Source organism: Pan paniscus, chromosome 22, assembly GCF_029289425.2.
Source record: "Pan paniscus chromosome 22, NHGRI_mPanPan1-v2.0_pri, whole genome shotgun sequence".
Classification (NCBI taxonomy): domain Eukaryota; kingdom Metazoa; phylum Chordata; class Mammalia; order Primates; family Hominidae; genus Pan; species Pan paniscus.
The window spans coordinates 17,919,490-17,934,998 of NC_073271.2; the positions used below are offsets into that span (position 1 = coordinate 17,919,490).

Here is a 15,509-nt window from a genome sequence, read left to right on the forward strand (position 1 = left end):
TCCAAGTGGTAGTTTTCTTTCAGTCCCTACCTTGGGTGTTCAGAAACTCTTGTTTGGTAAAATGCCAGTAAATTACAGATGATTTGATGTATATATCCTCTCATTTAAGAAAGGCAAGTCAAATTACAGATCCAGGCTTTGCCTCCTCCAAATCTTTTCCCTCTCTCACTTTAATGTAGTCTCAATGTGTGGAGTTCTATTTCACACAATAATCTTCATGTTCACGCAGTGTTAATAAGCCTCATAATAAGAGTTATTGCATCAAAACCTGCATTCAGAAATCAAAAACAAACTGACTTCTTGTATATAAACTTTGCAAAACTTACATCAGTAGGTTTATTTTATACCTCTTCCCTATAATTTTAAAGGTTATCTATAAAACCTCTCTTTGGCCAGCTTTCAGTTTTCATGTTTTAGCCCAGGACTGTAATAACAGTTTAGCCATCACTGTGCCCTCTTCGCTCCTTTCTTCTGCCAACTGATGTGAAACTCAGTCAGTACATGGGTAAGCCTTGAATCTGAGAACAGAAACATGTGAGGAAACAGGGAAATTCCATTCTGAGTTGATACAGTGTAACTAAGGAAATACTTACCCTTGGCAGAGGTAGTGGGGCATGCAAAGCTCCTCATAGCGCCTGTGAAATGTTAAAGGAAGGGGATTGCTGACAATACAAGCCAGAAAGAGCTTTTGCCTGAAATACTCAGATAATTCAAGTAAGATCTGCACTTGATTTTTTTTTGCTGGGGTATGTGGGGTGAGTATCGTCTTTATTGTTTAACCTAAGTAATAACCTCAACTCTTCTCACAGTAGATTTGCCCTGGTACTTTGGTAGCTCTGCTGTTATCAATTTTTAACCTACAAAGATGAAGAAATCATATCTAGAATAATGATCTCTACACTTCTGATTTATGCAGGATTTTATTTGCAATGAAAGTGTATGTTTAAATTCTTTTGCTTCTCTTTTTGCCTTGTATTAAGAAATACAATTGAATATAAGCATTGCCAGATGCCATCACCAACGCAGCCAAGTCACAGACTACTGAATGCTCTTAAAATGATGTTGCAGCTGCACCAGGATATCACAGAAATATGGAAAGGCATACCATATATCAAAGTTGGCTGTTTTATAAAAGGGCGTTTATTCTTCAAGTCTTATTCCAAAACATGTTAGGCCTTAGGACAGTCAATATGATGTTATAGCACAGTCTGTGTTCTATTGCACTCTTTACCCTAATGAAGCATGACTAGATACAGCATGGGGCGTATAAGCCTAGTTCACCTTTGCTTTTGCTTTTAAAATATTTATTATCTGATTAAATTAATAAAATATTGCGATTTTTAAACTCTTGTTAAAGGAGTTCAAGACCAACCTGAGCAACATAGTGAGACCCCATCTCTATTAAAACCAAACAAAATGCTAAATAAATGTCTTGATTGTAAACATTGAGGAAAAGAATGGAACAAAAGGAAGCATCAAAACAAGTTCATGTTATGCTGACTTTCAGCAGAGGCTTTACATCTTAAAGACAGTAAAATTCCAATTTACTAGCATTTTAGCAACCTTGGTTAAATTTCCTCTTCTCATTCCATAATCTATATAAACAACTCTTTATCTATGCACTCAGCTTCTCTTCAGTGTAACTATATACTTTTCTGGGGCTTAAATTATATACCATTAACTACCAATTATCAAGTCGGTTTGGGTTTCCTGAAAAGTTTGCAGGTCATTACCCTGTCAGAAATCATTGAATTCAAGCCTTGGCTATGCCATTTATCCTTGCAGCTTCTAATCTGTAGGATTTCTGTGCCAATCAATCTATTCCCAATTGGCCTCCCTTAAATCTGAAATAATGTATCATAATCTGAGGCTTCAATAAGGCAGTACACTCTAAAAAGCAAGTTCAGTTTTCTTATAAGGTTGAGAAATTGAGAAATACAAAATTAAATTTTGCCATTTGGAAATTTAAATTTTTGTTGATTTTAGAACATCCGTACAGGATTAAGTAATGTCTAGTTGATATGTGTGTTGTGGCTATTAATATTTATCTGGTATTAAGTAATTTTTATATATTTTTTCTTTTAATTTTGGACACAGTACATTCAACAATGTATTTTTTTCTTTTCTAGAATGTGATAATATAGATTAAATGATTACAATGCAAAATGCTAAGCCAGACCTAGTGGCCCACTCCTGAAATCCCAGACTTTGGGAGGCTGAGGTGGGCAGTTTGCTTGAACCCAAGAGTTCAACACCAGCCTGAGCAACATAGTGAGACCCCATCTCTATAGAAAACAAACAAAATGCTAAATAAATACCATGATCATAAATATTGAGGAAAAGAATGGAACGCAAGGAAGTATCACAACAAATTTATTAAGTATCCTCATATAATACAGAGACTATGTTATCTAGTAAATTATAATTATTAGAAATAATATTAATAAATTATATTACAATATTATTGCATGTATATCATTTCTGGTCATGGTTTATGTAAAACTATAGTTCTGCAAAGATAATCCTAATTACCTATGATTTAATCTTTTATATCTCCTAATATTAATTGATTATGTGACTTGGAGTTACTGTGTAAACCAGACATAACTTCCTTTTGATTTTCATCAAGATATTGTTATATCCCCTAGCTGAGTTTCTGCTTTCTTTAGCAAAAGCATTTAAAGAAAGTGGCAACTATAAAATTCTGGTAGCTCCATCAGATGAATTTGTGAAGATGTAATATTTTGAAATCTGTAATTGCATCCAAAATTATCAAGGGTCAAATAACAAGGGTTGACATGACCCAGATATTTCTAGTAACCTTTATTTCCCTGTGCCTTTTCATATTCTTCCTTAGTGTCTTATTGAATCCAGGTCTGGTAGAGTATGTAAATGAGAAGAAACTCAGAGTGAAAATACAAGTTATGAGTAGGCTTCAAACTAGAATTAAAACAACTTGATTTGATTTGAAATTGTAGAATAAACTATTTTTGCTGTAGTTTCAACTTTGTCACACTTGTTTGACATGACTAAATCACCTGACATTGGAAGCCAATCTGCATATTAAATTCCATGGTTCTATTAAATACTATAGAAATAATCTATGTAGAGTACTTCTACTTGAGACACATACAGAATATATGCATTTTAGCATCATTAACATCATTCTTGGTTTTTGGATATTAAAAAGATTTAACTTTCTACTTTGAGAATGTGTCACAAATGAAACGGGTAGTTTTCTTTGAAAGTACGTGGCTTGGAAAGCTAAAATAGAGGTGAAGAAGAGAACTATTCACAAATCATTTTCTTCTTATATGACTTATCTATTTTTTAGGTATTTCATGGAAAGATTTCAGTGAAATTATTCACTCAGAATTGTAATAGTTTGATTTGTTTTCCTTATTAAAATGTGTCCAATTAGATATATATGTATATATATGTTTTATTTTGTTTTGTTTTGTTTTTCTTCTAGCAATGGTTGTTTTGAGCAACCTGGAACCAAATACAACTTATGAAATCAGGGTTGCAGCTGTAAATGGAAAGGGACAAGGAGACTACAGTAAAATAGAAATCTTCCAAACATTACCAGTTCGTAAGTAATCATCTCTATTTTTTATTCTCTTTTGTCATTTTCTTCACTTGCAAATTTAATAGATTTTAAAATGTAGGGAGATGTTTCAACACTTTTGAGACATGAATTATGTCTTTGGTGAAGTGGTTTCTGAAGACAGTGACATCTCAGATTTATTAACATAAAAATAACTTTGCTTTAGAGCAAGGCAAAAAAAAAAAAGAGTGCACTAGAATACACACAGTAAAAATTGTTCCCGGGAAATTGTCCTCATTGCAAAAGTGTCCTTCTTACTTATGGTCTGATTAATTGGATTGTAGTCTTCAGACTATATTCTGGGAGAAGAAAAATGTCTATGTAACATGTTCAATATTTTGTTCTTTTTGGAGGCCTGACTATTGACCTTGTTCCACAAATTATATGGGCTCTAAGTGTCAAAAAAGGAATCATTATGTTAATTCATTACAACAGTGACTGCAGGAGAAGCCTTGTTCTGGTAACTATCATATTTTGGGGAATTGTAAGTTAATTGAGTTTACATAGAGTGAAGATTAAATTTTAAAAGACTTAACTTTTCCTTTATGTTAAATAAATTACTTTAAATGTGAGAAAACATAATAAATATGACTGAACCACTGTTATAAAAATCTATGCATAACACTGCCTGATATATATATCTTTATATATATATATATCGTTGTATATGTGTATATATATATCTTTATATATATATATATATATGTTAGGACAGTCAAAATGGCTGCAATATATTATCTTACAGAGTATCTCTCTATTGGTAATCATAAAATCTGTCAGGTAAGTTTCTTTTCTCCATTCCCAATGCTAGTGGTTAAGATAACCAGCCAGATATGGTGGCTTACACCTGTAATCCCAGCATTTTGGAAGGCTGAGGCAGGCAGATCACTTGAACCAAGAAGCTCAAGACCAGCCTGGGTGATATAGTAAAACCCTATCTCTCCAAAAAACAATAAAAAAAGAATCAGCTGGGTGTGGTGGTATGCACTTGTACTCCCAGCTACTTGGGAGGCTGAGGTGAGAGCTGAGAAGATCACCTGAGTCTGGGGAAGTCAAGGCTGAAATGAGCCATGATCACACTATGGAACTCCATCCTGGGTGACAGAGTGAGACCCTGCCTCAAAAAAAGAATGAAGAAAAGAAAGAAAGAAAAAAGAAATGACAATAACCTGCTGAGAAGAAATAACAGGTCATTCCAGTTTAGAGATATGAAATCCTTTTCAGTGCATGGTCTGTTTTTCTTGGCCCTTCACATAGAAAATTCTTGCACTTTGGTAGATCCCTGTTCTATTCAAAACAATATAAGCATCATTGTTATATGGCTATCTCTATGTTGAAGTATAATATCAAAGGCAAGTATATGAATGAACCTAGAAGAAAATGAAATATTGAAACACAGGTCTATAAAATTGGATACTGCAAACTTTATTCAAATTTGCACCCAGGAAAGAAAATGCTTATTAAAGCACGTTTACTAATTGCAAGTCATTATCTTTACTGGTATGTATATATTCCATACAGATTGATGTGTTAATGTATTCTTATTAATAAATGCTTACAAAACATTTACAAACTAAATTTACATTAAGAAAATAAAAATGATTTAATACTATTAATAATAAGAGAAATAAAGTTTTACATTTGTGCAATGCTATACTTTTCTCAGAGCATTTGCATATCAGTGAAAATAATATATTTGGTCCTCAGGCTACAGTTTTGGCATGACACTTCTAGATTTATAATGTTGCTGCTTCTTGGATGGGGAAAATGATCAGAAATTATATCACAAAAGGGCAATGTCAAATGGTAAATCCAGGATAACACCATATATTTTGATTACATTACTGTTCTTTTTATTAAAATATAGTTTCTCTAGGTATCTGAAATGTGTGCAAATGAAGAAATGTTGTATTGTATATCTAGGTGAACCAAGTCCTCCATCCATACATGGACAGCCAAGCAGTGGAAAGAGCTTTAAACTCAGCATCACCAAACAGGACGATGGAGGGGCCCCTATTTTGGAATACATTGTGAAATATAGAAGTGTAAGTACCTTGTTTATTATCATATCATGCTAGGTTTTTTCAAATTAAATTGAGTTGCACTGAATTTATAAACATATCAGGAGAGAATGTGTATTTAGTAATTGTGGTAGTAAATGCTAATCTTCCTTCCATTCCTGACAGTCATCATTGTGGTTTTTTTTTATTTTTTTTGTAAAATCTAAGCATGGATCATCAAAGTATTCTCATGGTTTTCATCTTATGATTTTTAGGTGTGAAGTGGGACTAGTAAACATTTCAGAAATGAGATATTATTTCCCCTGTTTTGCTGACAAGCTTCTCATTTTATTTGATATTAGTAACTTCAGGCTAAGTCCCTGGCAATCATATGTTAGGTAATATTATTAGAAAAATCACACCTCAAAACAAATTAATCAAATAATTTGACTTACTTATCCATAATGTTTAACAAAGAATGGCCACGGTGAACTTGATGAAGAGGGAATCCTTTTCTTCAACTTTAATTAGCACTATCCAGTAAGGATGTTTGGAGAGCTAAAAACTGCACACAGATTTTTGATAGCGGTTAGAGGTAAACAATGTTCACTAGTTGCAGAGTCATAGAGTGACACTATGGACAACTGCGTTTTGCCTTCAGAAAAGATGATTTCAAAAGCCACTGAAAATAATTTCTTCAACATTTTTTTCAATAAGTACCTTGGAGTATTGGTGTCTACTGTAAAATAAGTTAAAAATGAAACACAATTTTAAGTTAAATTTTCTAAGATTCATACAACATGCGTTTTATGCTTATGTTGACTGAATCCATATTAGTGCTATCCAAATTAATTATATTTTAGCAGATCATGTTTAAAATAATTACTCCATAGTAGTGTGTGGGTTAATTTTCAGTATTTTCTCACATATCCCCAATTTTCTAAATTATAATACTGCTGCTTCTAAATGGAAAGATCTACATTCTGAGGGGTAATAAAAAAGAAAAATTTGATTTTGAATGGCATATTTTAATAATTAATTTTAGATATCAAATCAATTTTTAAAATTTAAGATTAATACTCCTTTCAGAGGACAAGTTTTTGTCCCAGCTTTCATACTCAAGTGAGGTCTCTTGGCCATTCTCATTTGCACATTTATAAACACGGTAGAAGGGAGATAATCTTTTCTAGGGAGGTAGGCTTGGCCAGAATTCATGAATTGGACTGTTAGAACAGGCTTTCCATGCAGATTGTTGCTCACAATTCTAGGATGAAAAAATTTATTGTACAAAATACTGGGGGATAGTAACAGTTTATAAGGAATTCTAATAAAATCCCACAGTGGACTCTAAAATGCAATGACTAGTTGTGAGACAACGTGTTGTATATTTTTATTTGTACTGTATTGTCAGTAGTGGCCCCAGTCATTGATGTAATCAAAAATATTTCTTGAGTAGCACTGCATCTATTTAGAGCAAAGCAGAGTCACAAAATGGAAATAACGACATTTTAGGCAGCCATATATTTATGTATACATATACATAGTTTAAAACATAAATTACTATTTTAAAAATCTGACTTCAAATTCATATTGATTTCTTTAAATGTGGGTTAGAATTAATCTTTTTTGAGAAGTTATGTGTGAAACACAGATGGATAGAAATAAGTAAGATTTTAAGCATAATGAGATTAGTAAGATTGAAGAGACTCAAGTTCGCATAATGGTACTCAATAAATTTTACCTTTGCACATAGTTGGTAAGGTATAGTTGATACGGCTTACTGACAAAGTTTAAACAAGAACAAATTTTGTCTCCAGTAAAGTTACTCCTTCCGTTTTCTTGCCTTTCTCTTTCTCCTCCCAACCTAATGGTAAAAGTGCCTGGTTTCTTCCCAGTTACCCAGTGTCTGTGCTTACCACACCAATAAAAGTATGTCATTTTCCCTCCTCTTCTTTCTAATTTCCAACCCTTTCTAACTCCAGAAGTGCTAGAGGATCTGTTTTTCATAACACATTGGAAATGATTGATTGTATTAATTATACATAACTATAATTGTCTGATAATCAATCAATTACTAAGTTATCCATCTTAGAGCTACTATCATTTTAACAGGGGACATTGTTTTAATAGTAGAAATTTAGGCACCTATGGCAAATTTTGCAAAGGGAATGGTTCCATATCCTTTGTATTATGAGATAGGCATTGCTCACTCTTGGATATTTTGTATTTTGTAATTAATCAAATATAAAGTGATACTTTTTCACATTTTTTTCAAGCGCCAATGGAAAGTTAGAGAATTTGAGTGACTTGGTGGGGAGAGGGAGCAGACATCAGAATGTAATTCATAACAGTCTAAATATGGATGGCAGCAGTACTGGGCAAGAGGCAACCCCTCAATCAATATCTCATCTCAGCTCAACTGCCCAGCTCTTGTGCCTTCGGAAACAGCCATCCTGGCACAGTTTCTCTTGACCATATCACTTGATAGTATGCCTTCTAGTTTCATCATTAAAATACTCTATATATCCCTATTTTGTTGTTGTCTCTTCTCTTCTCCACCTCCTCCATCCTGTCAACATCATGCTCTGAGGATCCAATTGGAGATACCATGATTGAATAAAAAGTGAAATAACTACTTCAAAAAGTTCTTGATCATCTGTTCTCTTTATATGATTCCAAACTACTTTATCTATTAGTTTCTCAAACCACATGAACTCCACAGTGGAGTAAAGTGCAACTGAATAACTTGAAAAATGGTTTAGACATATTCAATATATTTTTAATAAAAAATGAAGAAAAAAGTACATAGAGGAATCTGGAAAATAAGGAACAGCTCTAAGATTTTCACTTCTTGATTTCTTCTTTGGCCACATCTTTCAACTCCAGTGTGCACAGGGCTATATTCTGAGAACAATGTAATTTAGACAATATATTCTTTATATGACTTGATTTCTAGCAGACACTGAATCTAAGCCTTTAATTTGGGTTTCACTGGGAAAGGACAAGAATAGCTATATCCTATTATAGAAAGTGTAAAACTCCCTGTAGATTATGAACCAGGAAACACCATTATTCTGTCAGCCTGTAATACAGCACATGGCTTTGTTCACTCACCCATTACAAAGACAGAATTTATTGGAACAGAACTAGAGTAATAAAAGCAGAATGAGATATCTCTGTGGACTCTTCATGAAAATTAATGTCTCTAACAATAAATCAGTAAGTTTAAACCGTGTGTTTGGAAAATAAAGACAAATATATTAATCTCATGAAATGTTTGGAAAAAATCATGAAGTTATTTTTACATCTACTTTGTACTTATAGTGTCAATGTAACTTCATATAATTTAGTACATAGATTTTTACATGTTTCCATGAGTTTTTCACCATTTTATTTCTAATTTGATGATAGCTATGGGATCATAAATATCACTTAGTGTTGGCATATTAAATACATTTCCTTAGCTAAAATAATTGGTAGCTTAAAATCAATTGTGAGGAAGTACTATAGAGACTAGCATTTGTAAGTCTTAATTGAACTTCTTAAGTAAGTTGGAGTCCACGAGGTTGTACACTATCTCAATAGCCACAGGATAAGAAAGATAAGTTTGAAAAGGGCATTAAAATAATAAATAAGTAAAATCAAGCTTTGGTTCTTAAGAAAACATATTTTCCAGTTAATAATGTTTATGTACGTACATGGAAATTTATTTAAAGCCATTATTGTTTAAGTTTTGAAGTATTTTTAAACAATGAATACTTATGGACATTAAAGAGTAGCAAGCATTTTAGTAATTTTTCTTTGCCGTAAGTTAAGAGGATGAGTTTTATTCTTCTTTGTATAGATAGACTATATGTTGTCTGAATGAACAAATACAGCAAGAAATCAATAAAGAAATTAGCTCACTATGCAATTATAAATAGTATTATAAATAGAATAATTAATATGAGAAATAAGAAACATAAGAAAAAATGCACTGCCAGTGTTTATAGATATGAGAACACAGAAGGTAATGAATAGGAAAAATTAGATTTATTTTGCCTTAAGTACTATGTGGGTGGTGGAGACTAGCAACAGATTATGTGGGCCTAATTTTAAAAAGTTTACCAAGCGTCAGCACGTGGAACAAAGGCAAGTAGAATCTGTTATGATCATGGAAAAAGAGATTTAAATTTAGAACTCGGCTCAAATCTTCAAACCTTTAAATCTTCCAAATGTATATATATATATATATACACACACACACACACACATATACACACACACACACATACACATATATACTTTTATATACAATTCAATGTTTTAAATTTAAGATTAATATCTTTCTCAGAGGACAACTTTTTGTCCCAGGTTTCATGCTAACAATGATGAGTACCTGTTTGTTTCTTCTGGATATTCTGATATGGAGACTTTTGTGCCTCTATCCAGGACAGCTCTGAAGGACTCATTGGTCTCTCGATGAATCCGACAGTGCCATGGTATTCAAGCCAGGTCCCTTGATGCTTCTCATTTGCCCATTTGTAAACTCTTCTTGAATTCTGTAAATGGTCTATCTGTATATATATATATAAATATATGCTTGTGTGTATATATATGCAATTATATATAATATACAAAATATATGTATAAATATATATATATTATATATATATAATCCAGACTGATCAATCACCTCTCTGACATTGAGAGTAGCAAATGGAGTTTTAAATAATTTCTGGGCCTTCTGTGAGATCATGTAAGTATGAATACCTGAACCATGCTACCAGGGAATCCAGGAACCGGGAACTGCTTTATATACATACAAAATCTTAAATCATAGGACATGAGAGTCAGAAGAATCAAAACTTCATCTTGCTTATATGAGCTCACCTTCTCTATTGTCCTCTCATTTTATAATTGTTCAGTTTATATTTAAAATGATGCTGGTAATACATTTCATGAGACTTCAAAAGGAGTCAGTAAACTGTTTCTTGTTATGAATAAAAGCATCAAGGAGCCCCTGAAAATAAGAAAAGTGACCCTTACACCTTGCCTCTAATCTCCTCCCTATAGAGATGATAGCCAATACTTTCCTGAATGCTGATAGTATGACTTCAGAATCACTGTTAAGAAGTACCCTGAATTGCCATATGGCCCTGCTATTTTCTGACCAAAAAAAAAAAAAAAAAGGAATTGCTTAAGAGAAGCGATACCAAAGGCAAATGACCATTTTTTTCAGTAGCTGCCCTTCAACATTTAATTGGCTTATTAATAATAGCCATATTCAGCAAATCATCTCATTAAGTTACCTAGGGGAACATTTTGCAACTAGATTATCTTAAATTGTTCCCTAGGCATTTCAACCTTTGTAAATTAGACACTCTACAGATATGCATACTTGAGATTTTAATGCCAGGGGAGTATTTGGTAACACCCACTTTATTTTTTTTCCTATTCCCTAGGAATAGCAATTAGGGGATTAAAATGCCTTCTCGCCTAATGTTGAAAGGAAAATGTAATTGATTTATATTGGGAACATGTTAGAGCTCCCTTTGGTTTCTTATACTATCAGCCCAAATACTTAAAATGATGGAGGGCCCTTTAATTTATCATATTAAGGGCTTCAACAAATAAGAGCTAAATGATTGTTAATTTACAAGAGACTGCCTTGTGTTTGTACAGAAGTTTCACCTTAAATGTCTAATTTCCAAAAATGGTATTTTTGAAGCATTACCTGAAGGACATGACATCTATCTATCCCTCTAAAGAATACTTTCTTTTTTTTTTTTTTGCCTGGGGTAATTAAGATCTCAGTTTTTGGCTTATTTTCTGGCTCTTTCACCCACATCTTCACTCAGATACAAAACAAAACTGAATTCCAAGTATTTCCACAAAAATATTTACTCACATCAACCACTTCATCGTTACATAGAAAGTACTAAATAGCTGAGGTAATGCCAGGGCCACAGGGACATGCAGCTGTCTGCTGCCTCATGGGTCCCTTGTCTTCATACCACCCTTCAGTGTCGTTGCCATACACCCCTTCCTTCCCATATATGTGTGTGTATATGCAATTTATAACATAAAAATACATGCTATATGTATATATGTGCATATTCATACTGAATATGCTATACATAGCATTTATAATTATATGTTGTATGTGTTTGTGTGGGTATATATATACATACATTTAATGTAACATCTCAAATTACTTTTGGGTTGACTTAAGCTTTTTTGTTCTATGTAGGTCTATATATATAACACATATATAATACATTATAAGACATATATATAATACACATATATAATGCACATATATATACACAATTTTTAAAAATTTATATGAAACAGCTACAGTGTTTGCTTATACATCTCCCAGTGATTATGCATCTAAGGCTTAAAATCACTGTGTTTCTTTTTGAATTTAAAGCTGTGTAAAAAACTGACACCTTCTTGTCATTAACTCAATTAGGACAAATGAAGAGAAAAATGGCGCTAGAGTGTATTATTTCCAGGAAGGGTGATATCACCTCCCCACCGGTGACCTGCCCAGCCCTTGACTTTATTAGGTATTATGTGCCTCCATTGCACCTTCTCATTTTTCAAAGGCCTCATGTCTTTGTTCTGGGCTGGTTTGTAAACTCCAACATGAGGGTACTGCACATGTCTTGGTCACTATTGTGTTCATGCCTTCTAGAAAGTCCTCACTAATCAATTAACTGAATAAATAATTGATGAATGAGTGGGTGAAGACAGAGGGTGTTGTGATAGCTGTGGCTTTTTAGCATAGCTGTCCTACGCATTTCAAAATTGCAACTAGGTTTCTTTCTTAACCTTACTGTCCATTGATTAACTTAGAAAAGTTACAACCTCTCTTCTCAATTATTCCATCCTTCATACATCTCATAATACTTTAAGTAGTACTGGCTACAGGCCATTTTTATAAAAACAGATATTCATTAGTTTCAAAAATCAAGGCAAGTGCCTCTTGTGTATATTGATAACTTGTAGTGCTTGTTCATTTAAAACCAGGGCTTCGTTAGGGGTTCTAATATCTTCATTTTTACACGAAATAGTAAAACAGGCCGAACTTTTCTGTTCCTTTGTAATGGAAGGTCTACGTCACCAAAAAGTTTATTTCCTTTGTAATAAAAGTTCTATGTCACCAAAAAAAATATTAACTAGAAAAAGAGAATACTAGTATGTTATCAAAATTACAATATCTTCTTGCCTCCTTCTGAAGGACACTCCATGTTTGAGTACTGTCAATTTAATGCAATCATGAATTTAACTTTCACAATTATATTTTAGAGAACAAATACTTAATTGTCACCAAAAATGGAGAATACATCGTTATTCTTTATACTCAAAGAAGCAGTGTTAAATTTTGGCTCAACATAGAGTAATATAGGGCTGAGCTATGAGGTTAAAAGACATGTCGGCATCTATTGTTATAGACAGGCTGTAATTTATGTATATTTATACCCTGGGAAAGTGAGATTTGCAGTTGCAATGATAGATTATTAGATACATGATTTCAGAGAAAATGTTTCATTTCCATACAGTTTTTATGGAAACAGTTATATCCTAAAATAGCTGTTATTTTTTTAAGTGGTTATGATCTCTAAGGCCCTGAAATACACAACTTACTCAATTTTCCTCATTGCTTTTCCAAAAACCTGACAGAAGCAGCTGCTACCATCATTTTTGTTATAAAGAGAAGGAAGACAAGCCAGAAAGGTTAAGGAAGCTTTCTGTGTTTAAATTTTTAATACATGGCACAACCCAATAATCACACTGTTTTAGATAATTTAATTTATAATTGTATCAATTTATATTTCATTAGTAATTGTAGTTCTAATGGTAATTTTTTCAAATAAAGGGAAATTCAAATGTCATATGGTCAAATTTATATTTTAGAAAAAGAATGAGATAGTATTTAAGTGTAGAATGTTTGAGAATAGGATGGCATTGTTTTATATTCTTATGCTAATGATATATTTAAAACTTAGTAATTTTGTTTGTATATTATTTTATGTCATAAAACATCATAGTAGCAAAAAATACCAGTGATAATATAAATCTGTCATTCATATCCAGACTTTATTTCAAGATACTTTATCTTTCTTCCCCGCAAAAAGCTTTAACAATAGTCCCTGGCAATTCTTTTAATGGACACACTAAGTTTTTTCTGTGTATCATGTTTCATTTTACCATTCACATAATGATGAATAATCAACAAAATGGCCAAAAAACAAACTGATATATGTGAAATAAAAAAAAAATCCTAATGGAGGTAAATTGTCAACCACTGAATAAAGGATTAATTGCTAAACCACTTTTTGGCTAATATAAACAACATTATATTTTATATAGAAAAATGTTGGAAATAATACTGGCTTCATTGACACAGCAACTTCATGTATCCCTGTGCCTATGAAAATTGTTCCAATATCCAATATAAGTATATTGTTCCAATTCCAATATAATTTTTTTAAAAGGTGTCACTTTAGTGTATGGATATTTACAAAATGCATTTTTATTGCTTTCACAGAAAGATAAGGAAGACCAATGGCTAGAGAAAAAAGTTCAAGGAAATAAAGACCACATCATTTTGGAGCATCTCCAGTGGACCATGGGGTATGAAGTTCAGATTACAGCTGCCAATAGATTGGGATATTCTGAACCGACAGTTTATGAATTCAGCATGCCACCAAAGCCCAACATTATTAAAGGTAAGCAAAACTATGTTCTTTTTTAGACTGAACAATAAATATGATACCACCTTTTTATAACCCTTACTGACTTTTCTTATTAATAATTAAAACAAACTGAAATGTAAATTCCAGGTTCTAATTATTGTTGTGACATATCATACACAAAGTTTCTCATCGCTCTTGCTATAGGGTATTGCTTAATTTGTAAATATATTTTGACCCCATTAATAGTTGGAGTGGTGGAGAAAGAATGAATAGGAGAACATAGAGAGTAAGGGTGACTGATGATAATCAATGTGAAAAGTGTCTATTGAGGCCATACGAAAGCTTTGCTGAGAAGACAATTTATCTGCCAATCATGTGGAGACTGATACTCCAATTCTTGTTAGATTTGACCAAAGGTAATGATGAGCCAACCTATGCCTGACCAAGCAAGTTGATTTTGGAAACATAAAATTAGTCACAAAGAAAGGCAGGAACAGCCACAAATATAATTCCATAAAGACCTATACCTAGAGTTTTAAGAAGGCTCATAAAATGGAAGAACACTGTAAATCAGCTTTTGCAACACACCGGTTAGATTCTACCATTGATAGGTAACAGTGCTTACATTGTTACATCTTAGTATGTTAGTAATATTATGAAAGTTCACAACAGGGATGTTAAAACTTTTATTCAGATAAATGCTCTTGAAGTAAAGATGCAAAAATATATTCTGACTCAAAATAACATTTAACTCTGTTCATGAGTTGCTAAATTGGTCATATTTCTACATTTATTTTCCCTCAGTTATTACTTTTAATATTTTAATTTTATGCAGACATGTACAGATATTTATGTATATATAGTATATTCTTTATATGTACATATATACAGAAAAGAACAGCATATTAATCCATGAAACCAAGATTTATTTGTCTTGTTTTATTAGAGTATAAGTATAGATATATAATATTTTTGAAACTGGAAAACTAGCTAGTTCAATCATGTCATTAAACCCTCTTGTAATTTCAAATTGATGTTAATTTCACATATTATGATTTTGTTATATCATACATCAGTTGTTTAGTAATTGAAAGCAGTTTTATATGATTAATCTTTCAATTAAAAAGTAATTACTATTGGTTATAAGGTTTAAAAAGTAATTGATATTGGAGCTTTATATTGCTAATGTTAATAAATTCTACCAAATTATAATTT

General features: G+C 32.3%; 1 protein-coding gene across 3 annotated transcripts in view; it reads left to right on the plus strand.

Moving 5' to 3' along the window:
* The window catches only part of NCAM2 (neural cell adhesion molecule 2), a 544,869-nt gene that overhangs the window by 464,850 nt on the left and 64,510 nt on the right, over positions 1-15,509 (plus strand). For all 3 annotated transcript variants that reach the window (XM_008972557.5, XM_034947985.3, XM_034947987.3), the window contains exons 13-15: positions 3,473-3,592; positions 5,531-5,652; positions 14,147-14,327. In XM_008972557.5, coding sequence (XP_008970805.4) covers positions 3,473-3,592; positions 5,531-5,652; positions 14,147-14,327 — 423 coding nt within the window. The remainder of the gene's footprint in view (positions 1-3,472; positions 3,593-5,530; positions 5,653-14,146; positions 14,328-15,509) is intronic.